The 13,586-nt window shown below is 33.9% G+C and overlaps 1 protein-coding gene across 3 annotated transcripts in view; it reads right to left on the bottom strand.

Annotated features, from left to right (window-relative positions):
* Positions 1–2,457: 2,457 nt before the first annotated feature.
* Rtca (RNA 3'-terminal phosphate cyclase) overlaps positions 2,458–13,586 on the bottom strand; it is a 26,334-nt gene continuing 15,205 nt past the window's right edge. For all 3 annotated transcript variants that reach the window (XM_078026823.1, XM_078026821.1, XM_078026822.1), the window contains 3 exons: positions 7,986–8,080; positions 6,443–6,547; positions 2,458–2,811 (listed from right to left, as the gene is read on the bottom strand). In XM_078026823.1, coding sequence (XP_077882949.1) covers positions 2,710–2,811; positions 6,443–6,547; positions 7,986–8,080 — 302 coding nt within the window. In that variant the 3' untranslated portion in view covers positions 2,458–2,709. The remainder of the gene's footprint in view (positions 2,812–6,442; positions 6,548–7,985; positions 8,081–13,586) is intronic.

Raw genomic sequence — 13,586 nt, 5'->3', positions numbered from 1 at the left:
GTTGGTCTAAAACAAACTTATTGAAATAGAATTTTAGATATAGAATAAAAATAGAAATCGGTTTGGGAAAATAGAAACTAAAGTCACTTGGGACTTAAAATTTTTCTTTGCAGTTGTCCCACCTTTGTTTTACCAAAGCTGAGACTCAGTAACAGTGACAAACCCAACCCCAGATTAAACATACACTCACCATTACACTGTTGAATTTAATCTCTCACTCCCAGATCCCCAATCTCTGCATTCTAGCCTACCTTTTCAACATTTTTAGCATATCCCATCAGAAGCAGTGAGGATCACATCAGCCTGAAGACCCCCAAATTTAACAGAGCCTAATAACTATACCATAAGTATAGTTTTACTCCAAAAAAGTTTACTCTAAAAATATAGATACCTCTTATCTCAACTGTTAAAAAAGAGCAATTCATAAACCTACGAATTTGTGAAAATATCAATATCAAGTAATAGTACTGTCATCATCTTTAAAACAAACTGAATTAAACTTTTCAAGGCCATAGCAGTCACTGACAAACGTAAGAATAACAACTGTGCGCGTGGAATTTTTTAAAAAATATTTTTCTATACAGACTAATTCAGGATGCCGTGAATGTGTTATAATACCATCTTCTTTATTTACATCTTCAACTAAATTTGAATTATTCACCAGATAAGGTCCAAGACAGACCCAAGTTGTAATGAATTCCTTCCTCACTGTTCAGTGTATTAAACTGATACACCTCACTGGTTTCATTTGAGTCACAACCTCAACAGCCTACAGGGACCAGGAAATCATCAAAATGTGGAAACAGGCTGTGTATAAAATAATAGAGTGATGAAAGCACAGTCCATTCTAAAGCTACTCAATTATTTTTTAATATGAGCCAAACAAAAAACATCTTGGGTTGAAATTGGCCAAACCACTAGGGTTAAAATTTGCAACTCTAATTGTTGGCTTTCAAAACATATTCATTAGATTGAAATTTAACATTTACCAAGTGACCACTAGATAGAAGGATATATAATTGGGATGAGACAATGCCTCTTAAATAAATATTATTATTAATACAGCAGTTCACTTATATATAGTTGTCTCATTATACTTTACATATGATTTCAGCAAAGAGATTAAAACAACACAACAGTCCCCCCATAACCATGAGGGACAAGTTCAAAGACTCCTCCCAGTAAATGCCTGAAACTGCAGATAGTACAAAATCCTATATTTACATGTTTTTTTTTCCTTCTATACAAACATACCTATGATAAAGCTTAATTTATAAATTAGGCACAGTAAGAGATCAGCAACAATAACTAATAATAAATCAGAGCAATTAAAACAATAGATGATGCACTGCTCAATTACATTTTGACCAATTAGGGACAGCATATATTACAGTGGTCCCTTAAGATCATTACAGATCTGAACCATCATAAAGTTCTTTTCACCATATCCATAACATTATAGTGCAATGCATTATTCATATATTTGTGGTGATGCTGGTGGTAACCTACTGTGCTGTCAGACATAAAAAAGTATAGCACAATTATGTACTGCATGTAATCCTTGATAATAGAGCTGTGGATTGTAATTCTGTGGTACAGCACTTGCTTAGCATGTGTAAGGCCCTGGTGTAACTCCTTGGCACTGTATTAAGAAGGGAAAAAAATGATAATACTTATACCATATTTTACATTATTCTCCTTCTAGTTATAAAATAAAGTTTATTGTAAAAACAGTATACTGTGTTAATATCAGCTTCATACATTTGTATTTACCATGTGTCTTTATTGCATCAAGAGGCTGCATCAAATGATTAACCTATACTATGTGTGTTTGTATAAGTACAATCTATGACATTTGCACAATGAAATTGCCTACCAATACATTTCCCAGAATGTTTCCCTGTTATTAAGCAATGCTTGATTGTATTTTCAAATAAAAGTTATGTGATTGTGGTTTCTCTCTTACTGTAGTGTATATACTCTTACAATGGTGTGAGATGATATATAAAGGGAGAACTTTACAGCTTTTCTTTGGCATATCTAAATGGGCAGAATCCCTACTCTTGTACCTTGGGTCCATTATCCTGTAAAATAAGGTTTACATGAACAAAAGCATTCCAATATTATAATAGCTGATCTGATAACCAAGACAGTTACTAAGCAATTAAGAGGCAGGTGGTGTATATAATATAAATACAGAGACAAATAATTCACATCCCAATCAGGACAGCAAAAGGTATGAGATTTCATCATTCTACTCAGAAGGAAGTGCCATTTAAAATTGGTGAAATATTTATGTCTGGAATTTTCCATATAATATTTTTGGACCAGGGCTAACTCTAGGCAATTGAAATCTCAGAAAGTGAAACTGGATTAGGAGACTACTGGGAACACAAATTACTGATCAAAGCTATATTTCTGACTTAATTATATACAGAAAACCATTTACTTCAGGTATAAAGAATATTTTAATAATTTAATGTTGAAATTGACTATCACACATATCCATCAATTTTTACATTTTATTGCCCATATCTCAGGAGATATTTAAAGTAAGATTAATTTGATGAAGCATTCTCAGTAAATTTAGAACATATTTCATATCCAAATTTAGTCAGGCCTTTTAATAACATTCACTGTTTTGTAGTATACATAAAATAAGTTAGTGCTGCAATACATCACTGAGGTATCATTTAAGAGGTAAATATCCTATAGATTTGGATTTCTCATCCCAATTCCTTGGCATTCAATAATATAAGTATCTTTAGAGGAATCTTCTTCATCTTCTGATTTCTTCACAGTAAATTTAGCCTGAAACCAGAATATTTAGTATATAAATAATATGAAAAGAATAAAGAGATCATAATTCTAGCATAAGTACGCAGATATCACACCCATTTCTCAATGCTAGAGACAAAAATTAAACAATTCATGGCAAATTCAATAGCCTAGAGAAAACATATTTTGTTCTAAAACAATGGTTCCTGCTCAGAGGTAAACATTCTTGTAGAACTGTCAGAATATGGATGGTAGGTCTCCACTTCATACTTAATGGACCCAAACTCCCAAAAGAGAACCCTAGGCAAATACCAATTTTGAAATCTCAACTGTTGGTTATAATGCATTTTCTCTCTGTTCCCTAAAAAATTGTCTAAAATGCAGAACTCAAACATTTAACTTTTTATCCTGTCAAGTATGAAATTATCATTTAATATCACTAAATTTTTCTTGCCAATTTAATTCCCTAAACACATTACTCAGAAAGATCAGAGAAGGGAAAGAGTCAGGTGGGATGGTGGTGGTGGTGACTAATACCTTCTTCTATCTTATTAGGCTTAACATTGTACTTTTCACTTGTTAACTACAGTTGATCTCTGTCACTGTATTCTGGAAACATGATCATTTTGAAAGCAAATGTGATTCAGTTTAACAAAACTGATTTAAAATCAAAACTGAGTACAGATTTAGTTTTACACTGACAGTGTACTGACACACAGTGGACACTTGAAATTACTGGGAATGAATGCTGAAAACTGAGCTAGATAACCAAAATTTTTATATAGTTTTGTGTGTGTGTGTGTGTGTGTGTGTGTTTTTATGCCTGTGTGTTTGTGTATTTGTCTGTATATGCGGGTATTTTTCAAATTATCTACATAATGAAAACATGAAATGCAAGTTAATAGTTATGGTATTTGGGGGGGAGGGTGTACCAAGGATTGAACCCAGAGGAGCTTAACAATTGAGCGACATCCCCAGCCATTTTTATTTTTTATTTTGAGACAGGATCTCACTAAGTTGCTTAGCACCTCACCATTGCTGAGGCTGGCTTTGAACTTGCGATTCTCCTGTCTCAGTCTCCTGAGCCACTGGGAGATTACAGAAATGCAACACCACACTCAACTCAAATCTCAGATTTTTTTTTTTTTTTTTTTTTTTGTAGCAGGGATTGAACTCAGGGGCACTCAACTACTGAGTCATATCCTCAGCCCTATTTTGTATTTTATTTAGAGACAGGGTCTCACTGAGTTGCTTAGCACCTCACCATTGCTGAGGCTGGCTTTGAACTTGCGAATCTCCTGTCTCAGACTCCCAAGTTGCTGGGATTACAAGAGTGTGCCACCGCAACTGGCCTTCAAGTCTCAGATTTTACAGATGAACTATCTCCACTAAGACACAAAAATATAAAGAAACTTTCATAGGGGCTGGGATTGTGGCTCAGCGGTAGAGCACTTGCCTAGCACGGGTGGGGCGCTGGGTTCAATCCTCAGCACCACATAAAAATAAAATAAAGGTATTGTGTCCAACTACAACTAAAACAAAATTTTTTTTAAAAAAAAGAAAGAAATATTCATGCCACTCAGTTAAAAACATAATACAATAAAACAAGAAGTGAGAGCTATAAATTTCCTGTTCAAAGCACTTCCCTTTATGTATTTACTTAAAATAACGTGTCTACTGTATGCAAAGTACTATAAAGTGAAGACTATAATAATTAAAGCTTACTACTAATCTGTAAGAGAAGAAAAGTAATCATTATAAATATAGTATATGTAGAAGGCTGGGGTTATGGCTTAGGGGTAGAGTGCTCGTCTAGCACATTAGAGGCCCTGGGTTAAATCTTCAGCACCACATAAAAATAAATAAATAAAGGTATTGTGTCCAATTAAAAACCAAATTTAAAAAAGTATACATAGAATTTAAAAAGAGTTAACTCTTTTCATCAGAAAAAAATCTTGCCTTTAATTCTCTTAGACCTTACCTAAAATTTAATCAAAACCTATCTAATCTTTATAATAACAAAAAAGAGTATATGTTATTAAGAATTATATAAAAAGAAGAGTAGAGAACCAGTGGCTTTTACTTGGTATATATAATATTTAATTTCTTATTTTTACTAGTGTGCATTATTTTTATTTTAAAAAAATAAGGTCAGCACCTTCATAAAATTGAGCCATAAATTTTATATCACTTCATAAAATTATACTATAACTTGAGTCCAGCCTGATCAACTAAGCAAGACCCTGTCTCAAAATAAAAAATAAAAAGGGCTGGCAATGCATCTTAGTCCTTGGTTCAGTACCACTACTGCAACAAAAAAAAAGAGAGAGACAGAGAGAGAATATACTAAGAGAAATATACTGAGAAGAACAAGAGATGAAATGGTGTCTATTAATTATAAACATCAGAAGAAACAATTTAAGTTAGGGGGAAAATACCTATATGTCAACAGTGGGTCTATTGGTAAGGCAGAATTAAAGCCAGTTTTTTTCCCTCTATTTTGCAAACTTTCTATTTATTATTATTATCTTACCTATGAGTAAAGTGAGTAAATATAGATCACACCAAGGGAGTGAATATAGATCAAGAGGCTCTTCAAAATTTAGAAGTTGAGAAGAAGAAAATGATAACAAACTAGCAAAAGAAACCAGAACATGAACCCAAAGGCATCAACCCCTGAACCATATTCTCTAGTACTTTTTTTTTTTTTTTTTTTTTTAAACTGGGGATTGAACTCAAGGACACCCAACCACTGAGCCACATCCCCAGCCCTATTTTTATTTTATTTAGAGACAAGATCTCAATGAGCTGCTTAGTTCCTGGTTTTTGCTGACGCTGGCTTTGAATTCCTGATCCTACTGCCTCAGCCTCCGGATCTGCTGGGATTACAGGTGTGCGCCACTGCACCTGGCTCATCCCCAGTCCTTTTAAAATTTTTTTATTTTGAGATAGGTCTTACTAAGTTGCCCAGGCCTTGCTAAGTTGCTGAGGCTGGCTTAAACCCCTCTAAATTTAAGAAGATTGATCAATGTTAGAATATCAGTAAATATTTTAACAACCAAATGAGATAAATAAATAAATAAATAAATAAAACATTTAAAATTTCATATGAATACTTAACTTCACAGCCAACTATGAATTCTTTAGAATTTTAGGGCTTGCAATATGAGGTCTGGATTTGCTCAAAGCCCAGCTCTGCACTAAGAAAGTAAATGGCCTTGAAGAATTTATTCTCTGCCTCACTTTACTCATAGGTAAGATAATAATAATAAATAGCTACCTATCTGGTTATGCAGAATAAGAAATTTCAGTGAGCCAGGCACAGTGGTGCATTCCTGTAATCCCAGCAGAGGCTGAGGCAGGAGGATTGAGAGTTCAAAGCTAGCCTCAGCAACTTAGCTAGCCCTAAACAACTCATCAAGACCCTGTCTCTAAACAAAAATATAAAAATGGGCCAAGGGTGTGGTGCAATGTTTAGGCGTCCCTAGGTTCAATACCTAATACCCCAAAAATAAATAAATAAAATAAAGATGCTTCATATAAACTGTTGAGTTGGCTAAATGCCACAGAGGAAATACTCAGTGAGTAGTAGCAATTACAATTACCATTGGGCTTCATGTTTATTAAACAATGACCCCATTACTCTTTCTAATGCAATACTTACCTTTGCTAGCTGTTCAGCAAAATGTATAGCAGTTTGTGTATGGAGTGTAACTGGTCCTGTTTTTATTCTGGAAACTCCATTGGCTAATGCCATGAAAATAATCAGCTATTGAAAAAAAAGAAGAAAAGTATCACACATTTACTAATGTTCAGAATTATAATTCTGCTATTCACAATGAAAATACTACTAGAAATCAGATGGCTAAAAAAGAATTACTATTTCTTTAGATTTCTAGAAGTCCTTAGAAGATGATGGAAAACTGTTACAATGTTGTCTGCAATGTAGTATAAAAATGCTTAGCAGCAAATAAGCAAATAAAATAAACTAAAATATAATAAGCAAATAAAATAAAGGCAAGCTGTCCATCTACAACTACAAAAATAAAGAAATAAAAATGCTTAGCAGCAATTTGCTGTATGGAATTTTTAAAATTAATGTCTAAGAATAAAATATGGAGAAGTTGATACATTTAATTAGATCAATTATCTCATCAAACTAACATATAAAATATGACAAATTTCCTCTACTCTTATAATAATTTTATTTTTTGAGGTTTGAATCCAGGGGTACTCTACCACTGAGTTACAGTCCCTGCCCTTTTAATTTTTATTTTAAAGCAAGGACTTGCTAAGTTACTTGTCTCTTGTCTCAGCCTCCCAAGTCATGGGGATTACAGGTGTGTGCCACCATGCCCCATTTTTAACATTTTTTAAAAACAGGTAAATAAATAAACTAATACAGAATTACTGGGAATACAACAGAATAGACCAGAACAAGAAGTAAGTATACATGGAAAACTGTCATTAAAAAAAATGATCAAGAAATCTTGAGGAATATTTTTCTTCCTATTCCAGTGTATATGGTAGTAGGGATCAAACACAGGGCATGGTAGGTAAGTGCTCTACTACTGAGCCATACTCCCAGCCTGAGAAATAAATATCTAAATGTAGACACTGATCTAAGCATCGTTCCTTTGGTAGAAAGGAAATATATAAAGACATCGAACTACAAAAAAGGTATTATTTGGACCTTCTCAATGAGAGTAAAGTATATAAAAAACTCAAGTGGAGATACTGATGTAAGTATAGTAGATCTAACGAATAAGGAATTAAGAATAGTGTTCTGGGCAGTGATATAAATCTGGGAGTCGTCTGCAAATAGATGAGCCATGAGACTGGACAAAATAACCAAGGAAGTGACTATAGATCAAGAGGCTCTTCAAAATTTAGAAGTTGAGAAGAAGAAAATGATATCAAACTAGCAAAAGAAACCAGAACATATAACCAGTGAGGTGGAAAAATACATTATTTCAGTCCAAGTAAAGAAATTATTTTAAGAAAGAAGCTAATGTGTCAAACTTTGTAGACAACAGGATGAGGACTGAAATGTTAGGAATATAAACTCCAGAATAATATTTTAAAGTAATAAAATAGGACTTGCTAATGAGTATGTAATATTCAATGATCAAAATTTTTATTTGATCCAATTAGCAGATGTTCAAATCTAATAGGATGAAAGGTTTTCAAGCTAAAAGTGTCATTACCTGGTCTTGCAGAAACTCATCCACAGTTCCACCATGTCTAAGATTAGCTAACAGCATTTCAGCAGCATCAATCCCAACCTTGTCTGCATTTACACCTAAGACAAGCATAATGCAAAAGAAAACTAGATCAATTACTGAGAGGCAAAAAGTTGAACTGATATCAGCTAGTAGTGGTATAACATTTTTAGACCTTTGAACTCATTCAAGTACCTTTTGGACAAGATCTTTAGTTATTTAATTACTTGAAGAGATTCACATATACAAATGCCTTCTACCTTTGAATGAGTTAGAGGAGGAAAAAAGAGGCAGCTTTGGGCCTATTTTAAAAGTATTAGTTATAAAGTCAGTCTATAACTAAGTTTTGATCTTGTAATGGTATACCTCTTTGTAAAATTTAAAACTTGGTATTTATACAAGTTATAATTAGTCTACAGACAATTCTATCAGAACTAAAGGATTTTAGAAAGCCAGGGAATTAAGTTTCAGCTAAAAAAAAAAAAAAGCAGGTAACATTCTTAGGTCAACTACTTTAAAGTTTTAGTCCCTTTAAGATTTGAATAGGAACCACTTTGGAAAGCAGTTTGGAGATTCCTGAAAAAACTAGGGATGGAACCACCATCTGACCCAGCTATCCTACTGCTTTTTCCCAAAAGATCTAAAATCAGCAGATAACAGCACATCCACATCAATGTTTACAGCAGCACAACTCACAATAGCTAAATTATGGAATCACCCAGATGCCTATCAATATGAATTAATTAATTATAATTATGAGTTAATTAAGAAATTGTGGTATATAGGATGGGGTTGTGGCTCAACAGTACAGCTCTAGTACATGTGAAGTGCTGGGTTCAATCCTCAGCACCACATAAAAATAAATAAATAAAAGGTATTAAAAAAAGGAAAAGAAATTGTGGTGTACACACACACACACACACACACACACACACACACACAATGGAATTCTACTCAGTCATTAAAAAGAAGGAAATTATGTCATGCCAGTAAATGGGTAGAAATGAAGAATATCATGCTAAATGAAATTAGCCAAACTTAGAAACTCAAAAGTCAAATGTTTTCTTTTATATGTGGAAGCTCAAGTAAAATAAGGAAAAAGGGGAAAGAAGGATAAGATTTACATAAAGAACCAATCAAATACAAATTAACAGACAAGTGAAAGGAAGTCTAGTAGACTAGAGGAAGTGGGAGAGATAGAAGGGGAGAGGAGGGGATTATGAACTGAAATTGATTTCTGTGCATGTAAGAGTTTGTTAGGATGAACCCAACTACTGTTTACAATTTATAATTTACAATTATAAAGCTTCAATGAAATAAAATTGAAAGAGCTTGCTTCCATGATCTTAAAAAAAAAAGATCTAAATAGGTTTCAGCTTATTATGAATGTCAGAATATTTACCCCTTCCTCTACTTCTGACCTCTCTGAACATACCTTAAATCTTTTGTATAACACTGAATACAAAGTAAATCTGTCAGAAGTAGTAGAACGTCAAATTACCCTTTTAAGGCTATTTATTAAAAAAAAAAAAAACCCAACTAAGCCATTTAATTGTGTCTTTGAAGGTAAACAATACATGAAGATGGACCCCAAACCCTGAGAATGCCAGAGCTGCAGGTCCAAAATGATGTGGTGTGGTTCTTAAGAGTTTAGAAGTGTCATAACTCAAGGTTTACAAGCCAGAGAATGTACAGGATCTACACATTCTGTTTAGCAATTTTGCCAATTATCAGAAAGAGATCCTCCAAGAATCTCTCAAGAAGGGGAAAATTCAACTCCTGTTTATAAAGAATAAAGAATACCAAAAATGTTATGTTGTTGTCTCTTCACTTTCTCTCACAATCTGAAGCCTGAGCTATCATAATCCCCAACATCTAGCAGCTGAGGCTGCAGTCAAGGTTATCTACTTTAAATGAAATCCATGGCTACAAATAAGAATGTGGCTAATTTTGTTTCTATTTTATATTGCAAATTTATGTGATTACATGTATCCTGGTAAAATTTCCCAGAAAAGTGGAAATTTCATAATTTTAACTCGGTTTTTCCTTATAGCAGTTACAATAACATAGTAAAGACTATTTTTTTATATATCATCAATTGGTCAAGAATTTATATAAATATATGGAATGATTTCAATTCTGCTATGAATCTTCACCTTTTTCTTTGCTGCTGGGATTGAGGTGATGAACTCAGGGCCTTGTATATGTTAAGTATGTGCTGTACCACTGAGCCACATCCTCAGTTTCTTGACTTACAGAGTACGCTACTAGCCCCTTCCTTTTCCTCTTTTAAAAAGTGAAGATGATTAACAACTATATTATAAAGTTATAGAAATCAGAAATAATATTTATAAAGTACTTATTACCAAGACCAGTATATAATAGGGTATTAATAATAATGGTAGGGGCTGGGGATGTGGCTCAAGTGGTAGCGCGCTAGCCTGGCATGCGCGGGGCACTGGGTTCGTTCCTCAGCACCACATAAAAGTAAAATAAAGATGTTGTGTCGGGCTGGGGATGTGGCTCAAGTGGTAGCACGCTCGCCTGTCATGCGTGCGGCCCGGGTTCGATCCTCAGCACCACATACCAACAAAGATGTTGTGTCCGCCGAGAACTAAAAACAAATAAATGTTAAAAATTCTCTCTCCCTCTCTCTCTCTCTCCCCCCCACTCTCTCTTTAAAAAAAAAAAAAAAAAAAAAAAAAAAAAAAAAAAAAAAAGATGTTGTGTCCATCAAAAACTAAAAAATAAATAATAATAATAATGGTAGTATTAAGAACCGAATGCTACCTGTTCTTTTCCTAAGGGAACATTAACAAAAAGAAAAAGAAAGAAAATAAAAAGTATTTATATATTAAAGGATAGCTAAGTGCTAAGTTCTATAAACTTTGGGTATAAACTATATATCCAAAAGGAGTTTCAGAGAAGAAAAAGATTACAGGTTCTAGAATAATTTGAGAAGACAAGACCTAAGCTAATCCTTGAAAGATGCCTAAAACTGGGATGGAAGACAGAAAGAAGTCCTGGCTTTATAATTTACATGAACATTCTTAACCCCCAAAATCTGAAATCTAAAATGCTCAAAAATTAAAAACTTTTTGAGCACTGACATACCAGAGTAGAAAATGCACACCATGAAGCTATTTTATGCACAAAATTATTATAACTATTGTATAAAATTACCTTCAAATTATATATAGATGATATATATATAAAACATAAATGAATTTTGTTATTTGGTTTTAGGTTCCATCCCCAAGAAATCACACTATGTACACACAAATACTGAAAAAATTCAAAATTCAAGTGTATCAGAAATATTCAACCTGGACCAGAGAGAACATACACTGAAGTTTTCTGTCAAGTGGCAAAATATTTCTCAGAGCTATTCATATTCATTCCTACCCAGCCACCTTGATAGTGAAAAATAGTATGCATGGATCTACATTATTACCAGTCATTACTAACAGCTTGTGACAACTGAACATATGAAGAAAATAGAATTTTGTTTGGTAGTATTATGCTGTCCCAAAAAAGAACAAAATCTTAATTTCTTCTGAAACTTTAATGCTTTTCTACCTAATTGACAAAGAGTCTTTTCATATTTTGCATGTTTCTTTAAATAAAAAAAAGGTTTCAACTTTAATGCATATTCAATGATTTGGGTGTCTTCTAGCTTATTAAAAGGACAAAACTTTAAAAAATGGTCATCAGACTGAACGGAGAAGGCCAAAGGACTTACTTCAGGATACTGGAAAGATTCCCTGAATGACTACCATATACTGAATGAGGAAAGAAAAGTGCTTTCTATAAGTAAATTTCTGTACAGATGCAATGCAGATTGTTTTGCTCCCATAGTAAAAACATAACTAACTGAGAGACAAGTAATCAAATAAGGTTGGGAATGTAGCTCACAAGAAGAGTGCTGGCCTATCACTTATTAGGCCTTGGATTCAACCACCAGTACTACCAAAACAAACAAACAACAAAACCCAAAATAAAACCCCCAAACCAAAAAGTAATCAAGCAACACACAAATTCAACAATATTCATTTCTTTTTCTTTTTTCAGTGCTGGGAATTGAACCCATGGCTTTGCTTGTACTCTTCCACTGAGCTACACCTCCAGTCCTTCAGTCTTACATTATGTTCACAATCCAATCAAGTAAAGTTGGAATGGATCCTTATATGCAGATCATGGTCCAATACCATTTTTCAGATAAGGAAAGCCCAGGGTCATTATACAGAATAATAGGTCTAAAATTTAGGATTTTAGGGATTCTCCAGGCTAATTCTCTTATGTAACAGATAAGAAAACGAAGATAAAAATTTTTGTTTTAGTAACTAAGACAATTACAAAAGCATGACTAGCTACAACTTCCTGCTTCTACCACATATTCTGGCATTGACAACCAGCTGAAGTTGCTTCTGGTAATAATACTTAGACATTAGGATTCAGGGTCCAGTAATTTTCTAGTTAATTTAAATCAGAAATAAAAGGGGATCTGGATAATGGTAGTTATGACATTATCTCTGAGATCCTTAATATAAAGAGAACCTAGATTAAGAGAGGGAAGACCCCAAGTTGCCCTTGCATTCACTAATGACATTAACTGAGGTGCCTGACACAAGGGAGGACAATCAGTCAATGTCAGCAAGTCTGTTGTTCTCATCTCTATCTTCTTCAAACACGGTAAGTATAAAAATCAGTACTGAACACTTTGCGAGTGTGATATCCAAAGACAACTTCAAAGTAAATATTATCTCATATGACAAAGTGAGAAAAAATATTGACAGAATATGAGAAAAAATTTCAGGGCTGGTTAACATATTGCATACGTTAAAATTACGGTTATGGTCCCTTTACAATCTCAATTCAACATATCTAAAATTATTGTCTATGATGACAAACTAACTCTACTTCCTATATTCACACATTTAAATGTACCTAGTTACCTAAGTTAAGACACCTGGAATGTTTTCTTCACAATGCCTCCCATACCTCCAATATCCAACTGGTCAACAAACTGTTCACCTTTTTAAATACCTGATTATCAGTACTCAATGTCCTTGGAACCAGTCACTGCATTCCTTGTTGCAAAACCTCACCATGTCTGATCTGAATTGTAACAGACTCTTTCATATTCATCCTTAAAATCCTTATATTTTCAGTATGACACTCGAATTTCCTTTATGTAGCCTATAGCCCTTCAAAATATGGTCTTTAGCTTGGCACAGTGATGCATGCCTGAAATCTCAGTGACCCAGGAGGTTAAGACATGAGTATCACAAGTTCAAAGCTAGCCTCAGCAACTTAGTGAGACCCCAAGCAACTTAATGAGACACTGTCTCAAAAAATAAAAAGGGTCAGGTAAGCCAGGCATGGTGGCTCACCTGTAATCCCAGAGGCTCAGGAGGCTGAGGCAGAAGAATCTCAGTTCAAAGCCATCCTAAGCAATTTATTGAGGCCCTAAGTAACTCAGTGAGAACCTGTCTCTAAATAAAAAATCCAAAAAAAGGGCTGGGGATGTGGCTCAGTGGTTAAGTGCCCCTGAGTTCAATCCCAAGAACCCCACCCCAAAAAGCG

This window comes from Ictidomys tridecemlineatus, chromosome 11 (assembly GCF_052094955.1).
Source record: "Ictidomys tridecemlineatus isolate mIctTri1 chromosome 11, mIctTri1.hap1, whole genome shotgun sequence".
NCBI classification, from domain to species: domain Eukaryota; kingdom Metazoa; phylum Chordata; class Mammalia; order Rodentia; family Sciuridae; genus Ictidomys; species Ictidomys tridecemlineatus.
Note: the sequence above shows the minus strand (reverse complement) of the source record. Positions and strands in the feature narration are given on the sequence as shown.